The following is a 24,743-nucleotide window of genomic DNA, read 5'->3' as shown; positions in this document are numbered from 1 at the left end:
AGACAAATAGTTGGTTTTACTCCCAGAATCCATACAAATTAATTTTGAAAAGCAGTGTACCAAAAGCAAAGCATGGCCATAGTAGTTAAAAACATACCTACAAAGCCTCAAAATAAAAATATTGATTCACCTGTATCAACTAGGAGCTGGATTAAGGCAGCTGCCATTTTGCCAATCCTATTTCAAGTATCTGTATGAAAAGGCCATGCCTAGTCTGACTCAGAATTCAGAGCTCAACCCTTTGTGCTAGCAAGCATAAAGCAACAAGGGGAAACTGCTTCCGGACATTGTGCAAGGAATCTCAGTTTTGCGCCTTCAGGGTTCACTCACAAAGATAGAGTTTTGCTCTACCTTCAGAACAAGATAAGTAACGTTAGAGATAAAATATATGTGGAGTTTATACTACTATACTTTGGTGTAAAATGCAGCATTTTGAAAGTTGTGTCTTCCTTATATTTTGGTAGAATAATCCCACGTATTTCATCACCAAGAAGTCTAATGAATTTAGCACATTTAACACAGCCCTGACACATGGCTTGCATGCTGGATGAATCCTTGCTAGGATAGTCCATGATCTGTCAACAGCAACTCCTGTCACCCTTTGAGCTTTTTCAGTGATTAAAATTAGGCCAGCTTGGTTTTTCTTTTATCCTTTTAATTAAAAAAAAAAAAAAAGACAAGAAATTTTAGAACATTGTTTATGTACATTAAGACTTTGTTCTTATGAAAAAGATTATGCCAAACACTGAATGAGAAAACTAGCACCAAAAGATCTAATAAGATCAGATATAGTAGAAAAAATAGAAGAATTCCTATAAACTTAAGAAAAAGAAAGCAAAAATAATAAAGGAAATAAAATCAAAAGGAATGAACTTCAGAAGCGAAAGAAACTTGGAAGGCATTCCTGTCAACATGGGCAGAAAGAGATTAAGGGCCACAAATGTGCACCAAATTTCATGAAGAGTACAAAGCATGAGTCAATCCAGATTTTCAAAGAATTGATTAGTGGGAAATTTCCTAAAATAGGGAGTCTTGTTAAATATTTCCCATATATTGACAATATAAATCTAGATTTTCTATTTAAAAGATAAAAAGTACAAAGGAAAAATAAATCACTTTCTAAGGCCCTAAATTACAGTTACAGGATTATCAATGGTGTACAAACCAAAAGAACTTCACTGTACCTGAAAAAAAAAAATCTGCCAGCTACAGAATACCATCACCATGGTCCTGTTTTGTGGGACTGGTGGAAGAATGATAACAGATAAGCCCAAAAGAGCAAGAGATTGCAGGTACTGCTGGATTAGGGCCACCCAAGGTTGTACAGACTGTTGGTGATGCAGTGAGAAGTATTAGAGCTAATTGCATTGCACCATGTATAGTCAATGAATATAAAGATGTTATAATTATGAAATATACTAGAGAGTTTAGTGAAACAGATTATAATAATAAAAAGAGAATAGAGAGAAAGAGAGAATAGGTAGAAAGTTTGCTCATATCCTGGGCTTGCTGCAAAACTACAGAGGAAGGGTCTCCAGAAGAGATCCTTCCCCACTGGTAGCCAGCTCTTAAATGGGTCTAGGAGAGCTGAAGCCAGGCTCCACCCCTTCCGGCAGCACAGGTGAATTGCCTTCACCTCTGCTCTTGTGGCGGATTCATGGCTCGCCTCAGGTGATCAGTCAGAGGTTCAGGCCGTCATTCAGCAGTTCCCATACACACCAAAGGACTTCTATCTGCTTCTTTACATATATATGTAAGGACACAAAATGGCAAAAGAAATAAATATATTTTAGAGTGACAACAAATCACTCATTTACATATGTAGTGTAATGTACTCCAACAGACACTGTAGCTGGTTTAGTAATGCCTTCAGTATTCCCATATTTTCACAGCCATGTTTTTCAAATATAAAAGTTTGGATCAGATGTATTGATTAGGGTCATTAATCAGAGTTCCAGCGGCAGTTTGTGCAATCAGCATAAAGTGGTGATTAACAGGATCACTTGCTTCGAAGCATCTGGAACATGAAACCGTGGGGACAGATACGTGAGTGCAGACTGTGTGTTGCCTTTTATTGTTTCCATGGATATTATTTTCCCTATAAATACTTTGTTCCATCCCCTTTCAAACCCTAATCTTTGATCGTGTGCACTGTGCATGAGAAATAGTAGCTTTGAAGGATGACAGCTTAACGGTAGGTTTCTCAGTGGGGAGAAAATTAAAAAGTACAGCCTTTTGTCTGTGGTGAGTTACTAAATCACCTCCCACAGTATGACACAGCTGGCAGCATTATACACAACATAAGTACTCTTCATTAACATGTACCGTTACTGAGTCCCACTGAGAAAAATGTGTCATATTAGTTAGTCTACTCATAAGTAAGCTTTGTTGTAGGAGATGATTTTTTAGTCCTGTAAATAAGAACTAAATATTGAAATCTATATTATTTTGTCATGATACAAAACATAAGAAGTGGGTTGAAAGATTTCTCTGCCCTTAATGCATTAACACAGTTTCCACTCTGTGTAAACATCTGCTTAACTTTTCAAAACAAACAGCGTGCTACTACACATCAAAAAAATGAAGAAATTACACTTGGCTTTCATATAGAATTAAATATTTTTATTAAATCCGCACACCTTCAGACAAAGTCCATATTGCCCAGGAGCAGCTGGGCATCTGTCTGTCATCTGTCTCCAAGAAAAAAAGGTCTCCAGGGTTTGCAGTGTCTGCCTGATGTAATATATACAGTGAAATACACCATCTAACACTGGCACTGTAAGTACAGGAAAACATTTGAGCTGGTGGGCTTTTCTTCTAAAGAAATGGCAATCAGTTACTGGGGATGAAGGATATAGAATAGTACTAACATATAGCTTTTTTTTCGCTTTTTTTTTTAATGTAATAAGTACTGTTGTGCTTCTGGTGTTGGAAAGTACTTTCAAGGTGTGTTTGACAGCTGAGAACAAAGCAGGATGCAGAGATCGTGCCAAGGATGCAAAAAACAAAGGACATCTGCAACCTGGTTCATACAAATTAAGTATTCCCTGAGGGTTTCTAGTCCTTTTAATGGAAATACAAAAAAATTACAATTTGAACCTGACCATCTTTTACCCTTAATATATTCACTTGATATCATTTACTGTTATCTTGTGGATTTGCATTTTAGTGTCAGAAATGAATCAGACACTAAGTGCTGTTATTTGTAACAGCGCTGTACATACAAACACAAGCAAACTAATTCATGTATTGTTAAGAGTATTTTTTGTATATTGCAATAAAAATGAAATGTAATTTGATAAAGTATTCAGCAAAGGAGTCTGGATGGGAAGGCACTTCCATAGGAAAGATAGTATGCAGATAGTAATGGTTGATTAGAAAGAAAGAAAATTTTGATTGACGAGCCCGAGTGACATCTATCTCCCATCTTAGGCACCATGCAGAATCATATAGTTATGAATAACATGCCAATTCTTATTGCATTGTGTTAAACACAGACCCAGGGCATTCCCAAGAGTGAATGTAATTGAGTTAGTATACATTTCTTCCACAGAGTGGTAGTAGACTGTCACTAAGATAACTGCATAAGAAAAAATACAGTAAACACACTGAGAATATCAGCTTTTATATCTTTAGATATTCTCTTCTGTCACACTTACTTTCATTGTATTATATAAAATAATAAGTTAGAGATTAGCTTGCTTTTACCCTCCAGAATAATTGGATTTATTTTGATTCTCATTAAAACCTCTCAGAACTGAAAATATGTACATAGTTTTCTAATTGACGTTATGGCCTTAGAAACCTGTAGTGGAGTTTTCTGTTAACTTTCATCTTTTGTTCACTGTCAAAGCTGAGTTTATTTTGCTTAAAGCAGACCTAGTTCCTACTGGAATACTGCAGACCTGTGATGCTCTGCTCATTTTGATTAGTCTGCTGTCTGAAAATTAACCAGATATTTGTTAGTGTCACACCTGTCACACAGCTTCTGCATCATCAATTTATCTTCCTCCAAGGGAAGGTTAAACGTGTAGCCTTTCTGTGCAAGATGTGCACTGCAAAAGGAAGATAAAACCGCTCAGAAGGAAGTGACAACTTGCTGGTAGTCTTCTGATTTCTTTAAATGTCAGCTTATTTCAGAATCATCATGCATTTTTTTGATTCATTTCAATCCAGAAAAAAGATACAATATTATGTAAAAAGTAATCAACACACCAAACACAGTCAGCACTGGCAAATATTCACATACCTAGGTCTTCGGCAAGAGTAAAGGAGTTGGTATATTCCATTTTTGTTATTACATCCACATCTCCTCAGATCTTTTCCCTTCTCTGCTTTGCTGCACTGAGAATGGAAGGATTTTATCCCATTTTTTTTTCCCCTTTTTTTGTCCCTTCATCCATGTTTAATACTTCTGTGTTGCTGAGACATCTTTGCCACTATTGTAAGTTAATAAGCATTTGCAGTTAGCAGGTGTGGTACTATCAATGAAATTAAACATCTCAAATTGAGAATGCGTGTCATGTACTCTAATTACAAGTGGAGATGATAGGAAACCTACTAGTTCTAAATCATCTGTTCAAAGGGCATACTTCTCCCCAGTTGCTTTATACAATCACAGGTTCACCTCGGTTGTCTATATTGATAATTATTTCTTTTATTGACTGTTTTTTTTTGTTGTTGTTTTCGTTAGTTGCTTCAGTAATTATTAAGCAGTTCATAAAGGCAAGAGGTAATAGTATTTTCATTACTCATAATCATTGAGCTTTTATGGCTTTCAGCTGTATTATGACAGAATGATGACATGAATAGCAGTAGTTTAAAAGCTGCAAACACCCAAAATTTCTCTGTGAGTACCTGAAGGAGGAAAGATTCTGTGCTGTTTCTCAAAGTAGTTCTGGTTCCTGGGACTGTGTGTTCTCCCAGATACTCATAGTTATTCTAAGATCTGACATTAGGATCTCCTTTTTGTTTTTTGGTTTTTGGTTTTTTTTTATTATTACATTACTAATATTACAATAATGACTGCATTGAGTCTGTTATTCAAGAAAGCACTCCAAAGCCTGAGGCTACTTCAAAACTTTTCTGTCTTCTTTTTTTTTCCAAAATGGCAATCAGAAAATTGAGCTGGGGTTTTTGGCTGGGAGTTTTATAAATTTTGGATATCTCATCTCCTACTAACAGTGGGTTATTCTGGGGAACAGATGGAAGGCCTGAGGCTGCCTCTCTCTCTGCCTTCCCTGCAGCAGGGTCTGAGTGCCAAGTGCAGAGCAGCTGGTATAGAGCCAGCTTCCAAATGGCCACCAGGACCACACAGCCCTTTAATGCACTGTGCAGAATCATCCTATACAATTCCCATCTCCTTCATATCCTAAAGTTGAGTGGAATAGAGAGCAGATGGGACAGGTTCATGACAAAAGGGTATTTTAAGGGACATAACCTTTCAGGTTTTCTAAGTGGGTTTAGGAGACAAAAAGGAGGGCGCAAGTAAGAACATATGATACAAGAACATAGAACATATGATGCCTACTGAATTATAGACACTTGCTAGCATGAAGAAGACCTCAGACTCGCCTCATAAGAAAGCCTGACTGAACTGAGAGAGTGCCAGACAGCAGGAGCAGGACAGGGCTCCTGAGGTGACTCCATGCCCTGGAAAGCTGGGAGTGGCAGAGCTTCCTGTTAGGATCAGTGTTTCCCACAGGACATAAAGGGGACTGGGAGAAGAGAGGGAAGATGCCAGCATTGCCCCAGTGACAGCAGAAAATGCAGATGAGCCAGCTTTCCTGCTCAGAGATGGCCAGGCATTCAACTTAACTTCCTGCAAATAAAGAGGGAACTCTCTTTTATTTGTGGCATTATATAAAGCTACGTGTTTTTCTACACAGCTCCAAACTTACAGCAGATTTTCTGACACTCCACCTCACCAAACACTGAAAGAAACTGAGAAAGTTTTAGAACAGACAGCCTGGACTGTTTTAGAACAGACAGCCAGGGCCCAACGCTACCCTTCAGCCCCTGGTAGTTCTGCTAATGGACTTTGGAAACATCACACTGGAGACTGGGATGAAAGAACTTAGAATCAGCCAGTTAAATCAACCTAACAGACACTTCAAAAATTAAAAGCGTTTTGGTAGGAGTTTTGTTTATTTGGATGTAGGGTAGCTTTTTTCTTTTATTTCTCCCCCCCCCCCCCCTTTTTTTTTTTTTTTTCTTTTCACCTAAACAGGATAATGCGCTTCATTTAATTGTACACACTTTCTGAAACCATAACATCAGGAGTACAACATGTTCCCTGAACTTGCTGGAATAAACATTATACATGGTCCTCCTGGAGCCTTTTCATGAGGGTGATTCTCTGCTGTCATTGCACATAGCTTACTACACAGTTCATCTAAAAAGCCCATAGAAATTAGCTCCTGTAGAGAATGCAGGAGTCCTTGGAGGGCTCTGTATTCAAACAGTAGTATGCATATTAAAGTTGGCTCTAAAAATTAATATTACTGAGAGAAATATTTGCTATATGCACATACTTTTATCTACTAGTTTGTTTGCCATCCTTGCTGTCTGTGGGTAAGAATGTATTAGAAACTATTCTGAGTTAAAGTTTATTCTGTTCATATGATAGTTAATAAAAAGTGATCATCTGGAGATACATTAGAGTGAATCATATAAAGTCAATCAGTATGCCAATCATTGGAAAGAACCTGAAATATATCACGTGCAGTAAGATGCAGGTTTAATTTCTGTAGCAGCTTCTGCATGGTACAGTGAAGTGTTACGCAGCTGAGCTGAGTCTGGTCTGTTAGGGGAACGTGAATCACACTGGATGTGACAGCCCTAGGGAAGAGAAGCTGCTGCTTCTCTGTGCTCCAGCTCCAACCATTAGTGAGGCTGAAGGAACATTTCCAGCATGCACATGTTCACACAGCACGTGTGCATCCCATACAGGATCGCAGAATCATAGAATGGTTTGGGTTGGAAAGGACATTTAATGTCATCCAATTCCAACCCCCCTGCTATAGACAAGGTTGCTCAAAGCCCCATCCAGCCTGGCCTTGAACAGCTTCAGGGAGAGGGCATTCACAACCTCACATGGGGAACCTGTTCCAGTATCTTACCACTCTCACAGTGAAGAATTTCTTCCTAGTATCTAATTTAAATCTACCCTCTCCCAGTTTAAAGCTGTTTTTCCTCATCCTGTTGCTACATGCCCTTATAAAAAGTCCCTCCCCATCTTTCCTGTAGGCCCCCTTCTAGTAGTGGAAGGCTGCTATAAGGTTCCTCCAGTGCCTTCTCCAGACTGAAGAGCCCTAGCTGTTTCAGCCTCTCCCCATAGGCTGGTGCTCCAGCCCTCCGATCATCTTCATGGCCCTTCTCTGGACCCACTCTAACAGATCAACGTCCTTCTTGTGTTGGGGACCTCAGAACTGAATACAGTACTCCATGTGGGGTCTCATGAGAGCATACTAGACAGGCAGAATTGACTCCCTCAGCATTCTTGTCATGATTCTCTTGGTGCAACCCAGGGTACAGTTGGCCTTCTGGACTGCAAGCACACATTATTGAGTCATTGAGTCATTGTTGACTCATGTTGAGTCTTTCATAACCCCCAAATTCTTCTTCTCAGGGCTGTTCTCAAGCCCTTCTCCACCCAGCCTGTATCTGTGCTTGGGATTGTTCCAGCCCAAATGCAGGGCCTTGCAGTTGGCCTTGTTGAACTTCATGAAATATGATGGATAGCAGCATGGTAACTTTATCTGCCAGTTCCCTCAGAACCCATGGATAGATCTCATTGGGTCCTGTAGGCTTGTTCACCTTCAGGTTCTTTAGATGGTCTCAAACCTTATCTTCACTTATAGCAGGTACATTTTCCATCTCTCAGTTCTTACATTTTCTTTCTACAACTTGGACAGTGTGGCTAGAGCCCTTGCCAGTGAAGACTGAAGCAAAGAAGTCGTTGAGCACCTCAGCTTTTTCTGTATCCCTCATGAGCAGGTCTCCAGTTTCTTTCTAGAAAGAGCTGATATCTTCCCTGGCTTTCCTTTTAACACTGATCTACTTGTAGAATTTCTTCTTGTTCTTCTTTATGTCTCTGGCTAGACTAAATTCTATCTGGGTTTTAGCTTTCCTAACCTAATACCTAATACAACAGGATATAAAAATAAATATTTAACATATATATAACATGTATAACTTTGTATTTACATATACATACATACGTATGTGTGTGTAAGTTGCTTCAAAAGTAATGCTTCCTACTTATTTCTTTGGAAAGCACAACAGGTACAGTGAGAATAACACTATTTAATAGAACAAATTCTCAGCACAAAACAGTTTTTCAACATAGTCACCACTGTTAGCCACATTTTTTTACCAGTGTGAACAAGAACCTGCATGCTGTGTTCATAAAAATCTGCACTGATGGAGGTGAACCACTGTCACCACTGCTGAAACGCACCGCCCACCACCTCATTGTGCTCACATCCACTGTTTGGTCTCCAGAAACATTAAGCAAGCATCGAAATGTCAGTGGGTGCTGTTTTTTCTGCATGGAGGAATTCAGTGACACACCTTTGCTTCATGAACACCTCCATGTTCAACACTGTTCCATCAGACTGTCCCTCTGCTGCCATCTGTCACACAGCAACAAAATGTACTGGAATATTAGCAGGAAGGTTCACCTGCTATTGCTGTATCACCAACTGTGTCTGATGTCAAGGGCCATCTTCATCAAATTTCAGAGCAGCCTTCGTACATGGCTGGTAACGCAGGTCATAGACAACATGCAGAGCACTCCCATGGAAGAGGAGGATGGAGGTTCACTAGCAACGATATGTATATGTATATGTAAATGTATACATATATATATGCATGTGCATGATGTGGATCCCTGTCAGCTCAGAACAGTCACAAACTGCCTGACAGCTACTCCTGGGCATGCTCTTCCCAGCTGCTGGCACCTGGAGGAACCTGTGATGCCCCAGCCCCATTTAACAGGTACAAACCATTTCTACAGAGACAGGCACATAGATGGCCAGGACTTTTCTGGCTATCCACAGTGAAATTCCCCTTAGAGATACTCCTTACTCCCAGACTACCTAACCTATTTGCCAGTTGGCCTTGCTCGAACTTCTCCAGTGCATTCTCTGCACCTCTTCCTCCACATCCTATCACATGTCCAGCATTCCTACTGAGTCCAAAAGCATCGGCCCATAGGGATTAGTTTCAGACCAGGATAGTAGGGCTGAGGTACTTCTGAGAGAGGCCAGGAGCTAGTTTCTCTTCTTCTGAGTCCTTAGTTTGGGTTCCTGCCTGTCTGTGCTCCTCTGTGCTTGTGTAGGTACATGTCTGACGGGCCAATGGCTCCTGGGATAGCCCTGTGAGTAGACAGGGCCAGTATATTCTTTGGGCTCTTCAGTCTTCCATTGCTTCCTTGTGCTACTTCGTGAATATGTAGATGAGTTTTTATCACATAACTTAACACTAACAAATGAGCCTGTACAACAGTAACTTCACAGTGGTGATGCTCTGTGCTAGTGACCTTGCCTTGCAGCACTGCAGCCACACATCTGACTGAGGTGTTTGTGAACCACACTCCATCACGCTGTGTAAATACACTCAGCATGCTCCCTGCACACACACACACACCACAGGTGCCCGGACAATCATTTGAAGTTCTTGCATTTTCAGAGGTCCAAGATTCTCAAAGGTTAGTCTCCTCCTTTATTTTTCTGAAACGTTTGTTCTTTTGTTGTTGTTTTCAGTATCCCTACTAGGACCGAGTTCTTCATTGAACTGATTATTTTGCAGAGCTCAAGCAGAGTCTAACCTGAGAATAGGCATGTGCCTTTGAGCTCATACCTGTCATACAGCGTGCTGCAATTTAGATCTTTTACAGACTGTTTCACTATGCTTGGTAATAGCTATAAATGACAGTCAGGATGGGCTTTTTTGCCAGACTTGGAGGAGGTTGTGCATGACAATAGTGTCTTGAGTCTTTATAATTGTGTCACCATTTTAAGAATTGTAATACTCACTTTGAAACCTGTATGCTCATTAAAAATGAGGTAACAGTAGATAAATGGCTTTGCCTAGGCAACACTGCTTTTATTCTCTCCAGTAAATGACAGAAGTGGCAGCAATACAAAATCCTGTTGAACACTATTCATCAAATAAGCAATATTGAGAATATTTCTGGAAGAAAAATACCTTTTTTTCTTTCTGAACTAGTGAGAATTACAAGGCATTTCCTAGGAGCAGAAATAGGATTTTCATATAAGCAATGAGCACTGTTTAACACTTCCTTTTCTTCAGGCTTTGTTTTAAACAAAGTGTGATTGAAAAACTGTCTTTTGAGCATTTTCTTCAGACAGGATTTCAGTCCATCAAACAAAGCAAAAAGCGTCCATCTTATCTTTGGTAATCTTCTGTCATGGTAGTCCAAGATACCTTTTGAGATTTATTGATGTAACTTTATTTTGAACAATTAAAGCAAAATACAGTGCTATTTTAGGATGAAAACAAAGCTTTGCTTTACTTAGCATTCAGCAAGTACTTATTTTGATAAGGATTATGGCAGAATAGTACAAGGAGAAAAAGTCTTATGTTGATCACTGAAATTAATGGATCATTGAATTCTTGCATTAATCTGTCCCTCTGGTGTCTATATTTTATAAAAATTCAGGTATATTGCAGATTGTCTGCATACCATACAACTAGAATGCGAAAGATTTACAGGGTAAATTACTGTTGACATGCACCAGGGCAGTGAGACTGAGCAAGAATTTTTTGTATTCAGCTAGCTGCAAACACCAGCTTTGCCTTTTCATATCTTAAATCTTCCTGAGGCTAGAGTTCTTTACAAGGACAATGTTTTGTGTTTTGGATTAATCAGAAGCCTCAGTCATTTGAAAGGATATATACGTAAGGAACAGCAGAGCCTCTTTTGTAAATGACCTCTGTGTTGGCTTTTGTGGAGAATTGTGGGCAAAAAAATCCACAGAAGCCATTAGTGGGAATGTATGTCGAAAAGAAAACGTAACAGTGATAAGCCTATTATACTCTTTGAATCCATGCTCCTGCTGATGTGGGATTGAGTGGGGATATATTTGTCTGATTTTTGCAGTCAGATGTATCTTTGCACTACGGAGTCCTTTGCACAACATGAGCCCTTGGAATCATTATCAAAGACAAGATCTCTTTTCCTGTTGCTTAAAAAAAAACCCCGCAACTAGATGAGATGTTAGAAAACCAGATAGATATGTCTGAGAATAAAATAAATGGCCTTGGTAATGAGAAGCATTTGAATGCACAGGTCCATAATTCACAGAATTAAAAATCATAGCTGGCTTTAGTAAAATGAGGTGTTTTATATTCTGGAGAAGGTTAAGTAGAATGGAAGTCTGCAAAACAAGGTTAAATGAATTCTCTTTGCATTCATGTGAAAATATTCTCCAGGACATAATTCTTCATTCATCAGTTTATGATATTTCACATTTGCAGATGTGGTGGTTTTCTCAGTGATGGCCACTAAGCTGCTCTCTCACTCTCCCTTCTCAGAAGAAGAGAGAGAGAAAATATGAAAAAATTACATAATATGCAATTGATTCTTTCTGTGAAATTTAATACTTTTACTGTATATTTTGCTTTTGAAACAACTTCTATTTCCTGCAAAGTTGCTATGGTGACAAATGTAATTCTAGTTAAAATATAATAAAAATCCTCTTTTCCTTAACCACAAATTTCTGAAGAGCTCAGCATGGTTTCATAAGTGCATTTTTATCAAAATGAACGCATGGTGCCCTTTCTTCTGAGCAATTCTATCCATAGCAAAAGTGTAAATGGAAGTCTGACCTCTGTTTTGTCACAGAAGCTTAAGGTGTCTTACTCAAATTATTACAATTTTTTAACAGAGTTAAAATACCATGTTGTGCCTTTTTTTTAATGAAAGCTCTGGGCAGACCCAAGGGAACAATGTGCAGCAAAAAGAAATGGAGCAGGGTTTGCTTCATCCTTTTCTGGTCATTCTGGTGAAGTAGAACAACACTGAAGTTAGTGTGACCCTTCCATTTCAAGCTGCTCTTCCCTGCACAACAGGCCCATCGCACATGGCTGGAGGCAGTTGCAGCACGCTGCTTCAATTCATGCCAGCAGGCCATCGATGTTGGGCATCAGTACAAAGACAGCCTGAGGCAACTTTTGCCTACGTCCATGCCTTTTGACTCGTGATAAGCACAGACAGATGGGAAGATATGATCAATATCTCTCTTTAACTGTAAGTGAGTGTTGGAGCAAATTGTGGTCCTTTCTTGTGTATGAATCATTCTGCCATGACAGGGTCTCGCTTTACAGAGGAAAAAGTTGCATTATGAGAAGGGGACTGCAGCAAACCAGCATGTACAAATTCCATCTTCCAAAATGTTTAGATGGCAGATTTTTTATGCAGTTTTCCTAAGCACATTGTGTTGTCCAAGGAGATAGAGATGCTCTTCATTTCTTTCTCCTTTGATCCTACAGGGGGAGAAGAATATTAACACCCTACCAAGAACTTGAGACAGAATGTAAAGCCAGGTGTAGCCAACTCCAAGACAAAGTGTAAGCACTTAGAGCAATCTTATTGCTCCCTGTGCTGTGTTCAGGGGCAAGTATTATGTGATGCCAGCAGCATCACTCCCAACTGAGCCTGGAGTCTTGGAATGAATCTTTCCTTCCTACAGAGCAGGTTTGAGTATCAGCAGAGCAGCTGAGACGTGCTACAGGCATGCTCCTATGCTGCCCTTTAGCTGCACCTTCAGCACTTAAGGTCATCATAGGGTTTCAATGCCTAGGATACCTCTGTTCAGCTGTAGTCAAGATTGGAGCTTGGATAATTTAATGGAAGGTAAGTTAAACTTCAATCTCAGCCCCTGATTATGGATTAATGTACAACAGAAATGCTGCTGTCCTGCTGGAAAATCAAAAAGCTGCTGTGGGACATGCTGGAGAGAAACAGCAGAAGGAAGACAGAAGGTCCTTGAAGTTTTGCTGATAAATTTAGATCTTAATTTTAAAAACTGAAAGATAAGATATGAATAAGCTGCTGATTTTGTTTCAAGGCTCTGCTTTTAGATGATAAGGTTTGCATTAAAATGCGAAAATACTTCTTTTAATTGCGTGGGATGAAGTGACACAGCTTCTTTCTAAAAATATAGGAAGAATGTTGATGACAGGAGAAAATACTGAAAGACTGACTTGTTTTAACATCAAAAGTTAAAGCTATAATTCCTGAAAGATAATCCTTCGTTTATTTGAGATTCAGAATTAAACAGAATCATGTTACCTTAGATGTCAAAATCAGTATTTTGTTTGTTTTCCTGGTTACAGTTCTCTATGAAATTGATTTAAGGGTAATTTGCTTTGCTTTGACTTATCTTTTTCTCTCTTGTCTTTCTTTTCAGGTCCACTCAAATCAAAACATACTCTTGGGATAATGCCCAGGTTATTTTGGTGGGTAACAAATGTGACATGGAGGATGAGCGGGTAATCTTCACTGAGAGAGGAAAACATTTAGCAGAGCAACTTGGTAAGGAAAAAAAAAATGACAAAAGCTTTATGACTGCTTGTAAGAATGTTTGGAGTAATCTCATTAATTGCTATTGTGCTTGTAATGAAGTGTTTACAAAACACTCACTGTACAGAAATACTGCTATACAGCACCTCCTTTTTGTTTCTGAAGGCTGAGGTCTAGGTTGTCTGTGATATCACTAAACATTAATAACATTAGAATATATGTGTCTAGGCTTGACCTTATGCGGAACTGTGACTTGTCATCTAAAAGCAGCCATAAGATCAGTGCTGGCTCAGAGGCTGACTTAGATTTAAGACATCTGATAAAACATTACTATGCTGCTCCTTAGATAGGACTAAAATTATCAATTTTGTGATAAAATTATGTATGTGTCTGTATTATATAATATAATATGTCCAGGTAGTTATAGCTATAGGCAGATATATTTTAGTGAAGGGAGATGTAAAACCAAAAAAAAAAAAAATGGGGAGGATAGGCTATGGAAATATTTTACTCTAAATATCAAATAGACCTCCTGAGAAGCTAAACACGTGGATTGTGGTTTTCACAGCCAATAGTCCCAAACAGAAAGACTTTAATCACCAACTCCCAGTGCAGAACAGGTAGTTCACACAGGTAAATAAGATGACCCTCTGTTTCACAAAGTCTCTTTCTAGGAGGATGTCCCCACAAAAAATTGCAGAACATCTGTTCTGTCTGGTCCTGCTCAGTAGTGACACTTTTTCATAATGGCAAGTGTTTTGAGGCTGAGACTGGCCACACTGTGACAGAAAGGTCCCTAAAGCATACTATCCAGCCTGCTTTTTCTCCCTGTCTGAATCTCTCTGGAGAGCATGCACAGCAGTTTTGCAAATCAGACCTTGCCAGTACTGGAGATTAATTTCTGTGCTGTACCAGGCAAGAGATTGTTAATATATTTAGATCTGACTGTGGGAAATGAACAGTCTGGCTTCTTCTGGGCAGTGTATGTAACTGATCTCCTATTCACTATCCTATACTATGAATCCTAGAATTGTTTATCCCACCAAATAACTTCATCAGGATGGCTAGTCTTCATATCATTTCTAACTCATTAAGTATTACATGTGTGTACGCCTCATAGGTGTCAATAAAAAAAAATTACCAGGAATTAAATAGTCCTTGAAAAGTGACAGAAACAATTTAGCAACACGTTATGTCCAGAAAAAATGCCAACATTTTTGAAGAACTGAGATTTTAATACTGTGTGCAATAAAAACAAAATGGTTGCCATAGCATGCTACTGTAACAGTGATACCTTTCTTTACAGAAATCCCTATTGCACTGTATATATATATAAACCTGTTCTTCACTTTGTGAACATTTGTAATGTTTGTTCATTCCAGTAGGAACAAGGTAAATGTCTTAAATGGAGAAAACATTACACACACACACCAAAAAAAAAAAAAAAAAAAAAAGAGAGAGAGAAAAAGAGCGAAGAGATAGATATCAAAACTCATGTTTCAGGTTTTAAAGGATATGCTGACTCCTGAGATTTAGAATTCACTCTTCATTGAAGCAGATTATACTGTAGTCCCGCCTTTATCTACTCTAGGGTTTTCCTTTCTTGGATTCATGTCCTGGGGCTATCTCAAGGGCATGCTTGATAAAGTGTATCTTTGATCCAGTATGTCACGTTCTGTACTCAGACTGCACACAAAAACGTTTAATTTTTTTCTGTACAGCTGTTATCACTTCTTAAATCTGCCCAATGACTGAGGGAGATGAGGTCAGGGAAAACATAATGAGTTTCACTGAATTACACAGAAGCATTCTCACCAGTCTGAAGGGCTCTGAGTTGTCCCACATATTTGGGACTTTCTTTTCTTCTTCTATCTGTGAGCTGATAACCATTCCTGAAGGCAAGTTTAAAAAATAAAAACAAACAAACAAACAAAAACCTATATATGTATATATATTGTTGTTGTTATCTAGCAAGACTTTTTAAGACTCTGAGCCCTTTGTATGGCGTGGTCCATACTATTAACAACAATCACAATTATAAGCAAGCATAATATATGTAAGTCCTATACAAAGACCAGGCTAGGAAACTGTTCTCAAGTGAGGTTTTATTTTGAACCCTGGTTTATTTGAAGTCACCTCAAGAATCGACATGTGCATTTTGGGCCAGGTTTTTAGAAGGTCAACACAAGAAAAGAAAAAGTGGGTGTTTAATGCCCTGGAAAACACAGTTAATGACATCAATTTCTGTTAGAAAATTGGACCTCTTTGTGGTTGCTGAGCTCCATGAAAAGTGTGACCTTCAATTGTATTAAAGAGGTATAATCAATCATTTCTTTAACTATCAGTCAGTAGTGGTTTATTTCTTAAGTGTAACTCTCAAACTGATGCTAGGTCTCAGTAACCTGCTACTGCCTGGCAAAACTAGCCTCATATCTCTATCCACACAGCTCCCCTGCAGTAATGGAAGATCAGAAGAGATACAGGGAATTAACAAAACTGAATTTCTAAGAATTGTCTAAGAATTGAAGATAAATTTTCTAATCAAATCTGCCCTTGAAGGAAAATGAACAGAGTGTTGGTGACAAAAAAAATTGTCTTATTTTCATTTACGTATTTTACTGCTTTTTGTTAATGAAATATAGTCATTACTGGACTCTGTCACCAAAGGTCATAGCTTCAAGCTGCTGACAACATCATCTATGGTAATGGCCAGACGTAGGTGCACTGGTAAGGGGCTTTTATAAAAGGGCAAGCAGTCAACACCTATGTGCTTGAAGTATTTTAGTGAGAAAAGTTTGAAATTTTCTTGAAAACCTTGTGAATGTACACACATTTATTAGCTGCAGTATTCACACAGCTTTTCTGAAAATTGATCTCATGCATCTCAGCTGAGTTCAAAGCTTCATACCTTCATAAAAGGTTCATAAAAGTTTATTGACACTTGTGAGAACAGAAATGAAAAGAATGACTCACAGGTGGCATGATTTTCTTGGTTCTTTTTATTTGTAATCAGTAAGATATATTGTGATCTACATTCTGGCAAAGGTTTAGCAAGCAGAGTTGTGTGCAGAGCTTTGAATAGACACTGAGTAGCTGCACATGCAAATGAATGATTGCACATGTAGTTCAAACATACATTTACTTATGCCTCATCGCTATGCCTGCAGAGTGGGTAGATAATTTTGTATGTATGTGTTCTTGCCTGTGGTTATGTGTTTGCTTGTATACAATTCATACTTGCTATATGTATGTTACAAATTATTTAAACATTCATTAGCATTTTAAACATTCATTAGCTTTTAATTAGAAGTTCTGCCATTAGAATGCACATTATATCCTCAAGGCCACAGCTCCTAAGATTGATGCAGAAGTGCAGACCAACCTGCCCAAGCCATGTTGTGTTCACGAAGCACAAGACAATAGGGAAATATTTCACAGCCTGCCCCAAATGTCTGTCCATCTTGATCCCCTTGGTCTTATCCCAGCTTTTTGGTTTAGGCTGATTAAGTATTTGGGAAATAAAAATATTGTATGCTAGAAACATTGTCTACAAGGGACCCCTGTTAATTACCTAGTGTGATGTCCTGCTAAAATACAGTTCAGGCTGTGAGCTCTATTGAACAGCTTTCGAGAAAGCATTATTTCAAGCAATTTTTTTGTGCCTCCATGTTTCTTTATTGCTGACGCTCAGGGCCCTCATGGCTTGGGCAGCCAGTACTTCTGACCATGCCCTGGAGTGCACTTGCCCGCTTCGTAAATGTATCCTGGTATAGTCTCCCCCAGAAGCCACCAAACATTGTAAGAAAACAAAATGAAATCGGTCCTTTCTAGGTGAGATCTTGCATTTCCTTCTGAAAGGGCAGGCTGAAGCCATTCCTCATTGAATTCAGTGTGCCTCCACAGACTGTGCTTGTCACTTACAAAAATTTAATCCCTTAGATTTAACTAAAGTCAAAAGTGTTGACTTCTAAACACACTGTCTTGCAAATTTGTTTTTTTTCCTCCTTTCTTCATTCATTCTTCAGTCATGTCATCTGAACTATTTATTCCTTCTTGTCTTTATTTTCATCCTTTTCTTTCTTTGCTCTTCTTGATTCCCACTAGTTTAAAAATAAACCCTACAAAACAAACAAACAAACAAAAAAAAAAAAAAAGAGAATTTCTCATTTCAAGCCAAACTCAGCCCACCTTACCTCTTTTTATTTTCATATTGATCTTGGCGTGGGCATGAGGAGTGCAAGAGACCTGATTTGAATGTAATTGGATTTCTTCTATTTAAATTCATTTAGAATCCCAGAAAAAACAAAAGCAGAGCACTTGTCAGTGCTTTATTCTTACATGGTCTGTAACTCAGCATCCAGCCTTTCTGTGTGATCCTACCAAGCCTGCAAGACCAAGTCCACTGCTGAGAGGTGGCAGGGACATGATCTATTTTGAATCCTCACAGCATGAGCACAAGCCACTGGGTGTTGTGTTAGGACTGGGGTGGACCTCTACTTGCTGTGACCACTGAGTATCAGCTCTATTAGGCAGATGTGATTTAGGCAGAAGGAAGGATAGCTATGAGGGAAATGCAACTGAAAAGGCATTTTTAAGACTATAATTTTGGAATGTAAATTGGGAGTCAAGTAGGACTTGAAACCTCATCACATGGCTTAGTATACTGACAAGTTCTCTTTGCCTCTATGGCTGGCTGGAAGCTGGTTACAGAAGGCAGGGTCACTGACAGCTTCAAGGACCTTAGTGGACATACGGTCTTGCCCAACTTTGTATTAAAAATGAAAATAATTGGGTTATGCAGAAATATGCCTCTTTCATATTTCCCCCCTTCACTGTTTTTTAGCTCTTTGTAAAAGGCAAATGTTAGTGCCAGAAGGAGACAGACTGACAGCACTGAAAACCTCCAGTCTTCTGTTAAGTTACAGTACACAAGGAGCATTAGCAGAGCAATTAAAAGCTCAAAAGCACCTGTCCCAGGATGTTTTCCTACAGAGAGAAAATGCCAACCTCATTTTCCTTTACGAGACTCCATGATGTATTTCAGGAGAGTTAATGACAAAGAGAAGCAAGATATTATGTTTGCTCACCAAAAGTCAATCAAGTCAACAATCAAACAAAAAAAAATATTTGCTACAAATTTACTTTAGTCATCCTTTAGCTTGTTTATTTATTTAATTTTTTGTTTGGCCACCTTAAAGGATGAGCAAATGCCACAGCATTTCTATTAACAGTGCTTATAGTGGTTCTAATCAGAATTATGCTAAAGCACTGATAATTGCTGAAATGGAAATAACAAAGTCCAGTTTGGGGCTTAATATTGTTTTAATACTTTTCTTAACATAGTCTAGCCCACAGTCTTGTTTGGAGAGCACAGGTCCCATCCACTAGGCCTGCAAAGCAGAGCACAATGTAGGCAGGTCTTTTAGATAACTTGCAGTTGCAGGCAATGTTTTGAAGAAAAGTGGTGATCATTTTCTTTCAGTTTGGTTCCCCAGAAGAGATGACATTTACAATGATGCCACATATGCCTGTCTCTTTGTGTAACTATTTGAGAGAGGGCTAGAAGTTTCTAAGACCTGTGTGGTTCTAAGTATGCAGACAGCTGAGCAGTTGGATTGACTCACAGCCTACACTATGAATGCAAAACTTACTAGGTACTATTCTCAGCAGGATTGAAGATGTGCCTGCCAGTGCCCCTTAGAACTGACCACAGGATGCAGATCCACGAAAACTAGGCATTGGCTCTTCTACTTTATGCACTATGTCTTCATTAAATGACTAATTCCCACAGTTTCCTGGGCTTTGCCAATTGTACACCACTGTGTTACAAAGGAAGCAGCTTCCTGCAGTCAGTTCTTGCTCAGACATTGCACTGTCACACTGCTCCTCAGAGTACTAGGTTGAACTGGAAAGAGCAGTACTGAAGAGCATAGTTCAACCTTGCTTAGAAGGAAGGATAGCTGTAAGGGAAATGCAGCCTTGAAGATATCTGTTAAACATAGCACAACATCAGGGAGGATAAATAAAACTGTCTTTGTTATGGACAGACGCTCTGAAACCAGAAGGTCTTTCTGATCAACTGGTAAAACATTACCATAACTCTTATCTGTGTTGTGGCTAAAGTTTGCTAGTTAGCCTGTCCTCTTGATGTCACATTTTTTCAGGAATATGAGAGTGTGCACAATGTTCTTTCTTTTGCATGAAGATCTTCTTTTTCTTCCTCATTTTTTGAAAGCAGGCATAAACAAGTGCTAATGAGAGATGATGAAGGAGCCTCTGCAGAGCCAGTACACATACAAGGCGAAGAGAGAACAAAATAAATTAGACTGTTCATGTACTTCAGACGTGCTAATGAAACTATTCTATATGTACTACAGATCACCAGGATTGCAACAGCAGCGTACAAGTGTGCTGGTCAGCCACTATTTCTGCAGCATGCCAGCTGCCTCTGAGTCAGTGCTAGGGGGTAAAGAGTATAAAGGGAAGAGACAGAGTCGTGGAAGGACAGCAGAGTGAGTGAAACAACAGAAAAGGAATTTAAAAGATGTAAAAGATTCATCTTCCACACGTAATGTTCATATGCTCAGAAGGTGCTTTGATATTTTGTATTTTCTCATTTTCATTTCCATTCTGCCTAACGTACCTATATACAACTTGGGCTTTTTCAATCTTCCCTGTAACATGCTTTGCCTGATCTCATCCAGTTCTACAGTACAGATCGTCATGGGTGGTAGGGCCACAGCGTTCTTTGAGCTCTGCTGCCCTCAGCATTGCCATGGAGTTTCCTCACTTCAGTTTCACGATCACACAAAAAGCTTTTCTTCTTAGTTAATAATAAGCAGTAAAAAAAAATCCTGAAGACAGTACTAAAAGGCATATAGACCCGAGGGCATCATGCGCCAGCATTTTAGGAACTCACAGTCTCTAAGCATTTGCTTAGAAACAGTGAAGTATTTGCAAAATGAGTCAGGAAGAGAGCAGAGATCACCAGGAAAAAACTCTGCAAACTATTCAGGAACAAAATGGAAAAAATCGCAAGTAAGGAGTTCTTACATGATGTATTTTTTCACACTCTCTGCTAGAATAATACCCCCTATCTTGCTGAAACTGTTCCACAGACATTCATGGATAGAACTTCTGTTAAAAAGAAATAAATAAAGTCACTTGCATAAGGTAATAAACACATGGGGAATTTAATTGCTTGTACAGTATGGTCAGGAAACTGTTGCAAGGATCCTAGAATAACGTAGGTTGGAAAAGACCCTTTAGATCAGCAAGTCCAACCATCCTCCTAACACTATCAAGTCCACCACTAAAATATTTTCCAGAGTTTCACTTCCAGAGGTCTTGAATGCCTCCATGGATGGCAAGTCCACTGCATCCCTGTGCAGACTATTGTAATGTCTTAGAAGCCTTTTTGTGAATAAATTCTTCTTGATATTCAACCTAAATCTTCCTTAGATCTATTTGAGGCCATTTCATGTTGTCACTTCTCACTTGAGAGAAAGACCAACACCCACCTTGCTATAGCCTCCCTTCTGGTAGCTGTGGAGAGCGGCGAGGTCTCCCCTTCTTTTCACCAGACCAGACAACTACAGTTCCCTCAGCTGCCGCTCATAGTTGCTTTCCAGTCCCTTTAATAGTTCTATTGCTCTTCTCTGAATGGGTTCCTGCACCTCTACATCCTACTTGTAGTGTGAAGCCCAGAGCAGGACACAGTACTTGAGATACATTCTGTATCACAGGGCTGAGGACAGAAGAACAATCACTTTTCAAGGCCTGCTGACCACACGCTTTCTGATACAGGTCAGGAGACCACTGGCCTTCTTGGGCAGCTGGCTGCACAGCTGGCTCCTGTTCAGCCAGCTGTCAACTAGCACTACCAGGTCATTTTCTGCTGGGCAAAATTCCAGCCAAACTTCCCTAAACCTACACCACCACTATGCAAGCGCCGCACTCAGCATTTAGCTTTCACTTAGAGAGCTGGATGCATCCCTTCCATGGAGCCTAGTCAGATTCCTCTGCAGATCCTTCCTACCCTCAAGCAGATCAGTGTTCTTCCCTAAGTTTGTGTTATCTGCAAACTTAGTGAGTGGGGACTGATTCATCCAGATCACTGATAAAGATATTAAAGAAAACTGGCCCCAGTCCTGAGCCATACAGGAATTTCTTCAGCTGTGTTAGATGAGTCACTAAGAACTGTTGTTCTAATGAGTTCTTGTAATTCAGCTGGTCCTAAGGTTGCTCTCCAATACATGCCAATAAGTTGAAAGTGATTATTTTAAAATGTACACTAAACATCTTTTAACTGACTACAAAAGACTGTTCTGTGTGACCCTTTCTGCATCTGCAAGCACAGTTTTCACAGAACATCTACAATTACGTTACCTGTGTGCGACTGAATCCATTCTATACAGCAGGAAATATTTATGAGGGGCCGACTGTATTGTCCATTTTCACCATTCAGAGTAGTTATCAACATATATAAACATAGAAATAGTGGCTATCAACTGGTCTGTATGCAGGGTTGCTTGAAGGAACCAGCTCCTGAGTGACTGAAATTTGTATCCGTACAGATCAGATACAGAATAAGTTCAGTACTTTGTTGTGGATACAGGTGGGAATTTAGTCACTTTTTCATAAGTCAGAACATTGTCTCAAGTCTGTGCATCATCTCATCTTTGCATGGTCAAGTTGGGAAGTTTCTGAATCACAAAGGAAATGAAAAAGTAGACAGAGGCTATGTATACACAGGCATTGCCTCATACCCAACCGTACTGCTACTGTAACTATAATTTTCTTCTTGTAACAAAACCATAACTCAATTCCACAGATTTCTCCACAGCTGTTGTGTTTTTCTTTGAATAAATATTAAATATATTTGTGCTTGAATATGCCATAAGTCCCTATATTACTCTGAAAAAGAGGGTTTCCACTTTTCAGTGTAATGCAGAGCACCCTCACTGTGGTAGTGGATCTGTTGTCTTCATCATCTCTCTGTTACAGTATTTTCTGACATCAATCTCCTGTGTGATCTTTATGACTCTTTTCTTCCAATTTCTGTTTCCACTGCCCAGATCACTTGTCTAGCTGCATCACCTGCCATTTTATGATCATCTCTTGTGCCAGCTATTCTGTGTTACTGCCTTTAAAAACGCTCAGCTTAAAGATTCATTCTTTCTGTCATTTCAGAGGCCTTGGTGTTGCAGTTCTCAGGCATCCTCTAATTGTCCGTCAGCCTTTCTGCCCTATTGTCCTGCCTGTATACTTATCTCTCCTCTTTCAGTTTACATTGCATCAAATAGTGAGGGCATACTGCTTATGCTATGTCTTTTCCACACGTCAGATCACTGTTACTCATATAGTAAAGTGTAGGTTTTTTTTCTGCTTGAAAGGTGTTGGAGCTGGCAGGGAATGTAATAAATATCAAAGCAACACCCTTGCTGGGGGTTAGACAGATTACAAGGCATTTTTCCCCTCTTTTCATTTCATTCTCAGTTTCATCTCTTTCTATTTATTTGAAAAGAGGAGAAACATGCAATGGGCACAAATTCTGACACATTACCCATGAGACCATGGGATATGATGGAGCTGGTTGATGATCAGGAGAGAGAGCTGTTATCTTGGCAGCAATAATGATATTCTGTCACAGCTGCGGCTTATTTGTACTGTAAATACAATGTGATGGTCCCAGAAGCCAAGGTTCAAGACTCCAGATTTCATGCCATTTTATTGAAGTTATGCCCATAGTCCAGATTCAGCTTGCACAAGCACAGCAAGCACCTTCCCTGACCAAGACAGGTCAGGTTGCTCTCAGAGTCTGAGTGAAATAATGGCCTGCAGTCATCCTCTGGGATTGCAGCACATATATATCTTTGAAATCAAATCAAACCTCATAAGAACAGCTACTCTCCTCCTGCTTCCTGTGCAGCAGATGGCAGCAGCTGTGGGAAGATCTGACTGCACTGTTCCATCACAGAGCCACAGCCACGTTTTGACACAGAGCAGTGGAAATGTGGAAGACCTCCTTTTCACCAAGCAGCTCCCAATAGATCTGAACAATTTTCTCCTGCATGGAACGCCATAGAAGCACTGAAGCCATCAGCAAATAAGGCTACACTGGCTTTCCACATTTTTCTTCTACATTAGAAGAAGGTTGCTAATCTATAGCAACCAAACAATTGGTTTGAGACTTAGATTAAAATCACCTCCCAGTATATGATTTCCATAACTGGTCTTTTATCACAATTTTCCTGCATTCAAGAGAAATTGGGAAAGAAAATTTTTCAAGCCAATATGCTTGGAAAAAAAGCTCATGTTTGTGAGATTATATTTCTTGCTGATATTACCATTACATGACTAAATCCTTTTATGATGTTTGTATGTGCAAGAGTTTGTTATTTAAACTACCTATGAGCACCAACATTGGCCTGCATTTAGCTCCTATACATCTAAGTAATTTAACTTTCTGACTTCTTAGCACAAGGCACTTAACATAAATTAAAAATATGAAGAATGCTCAGAACACAGAGTTAACTTTTTGTATTGGCTATTTGCACATACTGGGTTATCATGCCAAGCTGGATATAACTACCTGCTTTATCTCTAGGTATGCAAAAAACTACATGCCAAGCGATTATAGGACTGTGCACATATGCATTATATCCTGTTCAGATACTATCTGAGCAGTTCAATTTTAGTTTCAAATAGCCTTTGGAAATAGAAGATTAGCTTGACACAACAAAAATAATAAGTCTGTTTCTTGCATTTCTCTCAGGAGTTGAAGTGACTGATATTTCCTGATTAAACATTAAGCAGTAGGGGCACACTGCTTTTCAGCATTGATTAAAAAGAATCAAAATAGATGTACAAAAATGAAGTAACTTCTGTAAGATTACTAGTGGAACAGATGTATTGTAAACTCTCTTATTACTGAAACCTTGAGCAATGGAAAGACAGAAGTAGAAACTTCTAAATTTCTAAGAAACCCTCAAGTCAGCAATGAGACAAATATGAGAAAAATATGTAACATAGTCCGCAAGGGGGAAGAAAGAGGCATAGTAAACTAATAAGCAAGCAAAAAAACAAACAAACAGAAAAAAGGAATTGGAGAGAAAGAATAGAGAAGACCTGACATTGATAGAAACTTCCTGTATTGCAGGCAGAACAGCAAATTGCAAACCTGGCAGGG

The 24,743-nt window shown here is 39.1% G+C and overlaps 1 protein-coding gene across 1 annotated transcript in view; it reads left to right on the top strand.

The window, feature by feature from the left end:
- The window catches only part of RAB3C (RAB3C, member RAS oncogene family), a 128,331-nt gene that overhangs the window by 101,467 nt on the left and 2,121 nt on the right, over nt 1-24,743 (top strand). Inside the window, exon 4 of the mRNA XM_052670478.1 lies at nt 13,440-13,564. Within this exon, the coding sequence (XP_052526438.1) occupies nt 13,440-13,564 (125 nt within the window). The remainder of the gene's footprint in view (nt 1-13,439; nt 13,565-24,743) is intronic.

This window comes from Tympanuchus pallidicinctus, unplaced genomic scaffold (genome assembly GCF_026119805.1).
Source record: "Tympanuchus pallidicinctus isolate F22 unplaced genomic scaffold, pur_lepc_1.0 scaffold9, whole genome shotgun sequence".
In the NCBI taxonomy this organism is placed as follows: Eukaryota; Metazoa; Chordata; class Aves; order Galliformes; family Phasianidae; genus Tympanuchus; species Tympanuchus pallidicinctus.
Note: the sequence above shows the minus strand (reverse complement) of the source record. Positions and strands in the feature narration are given on the sequence as shown.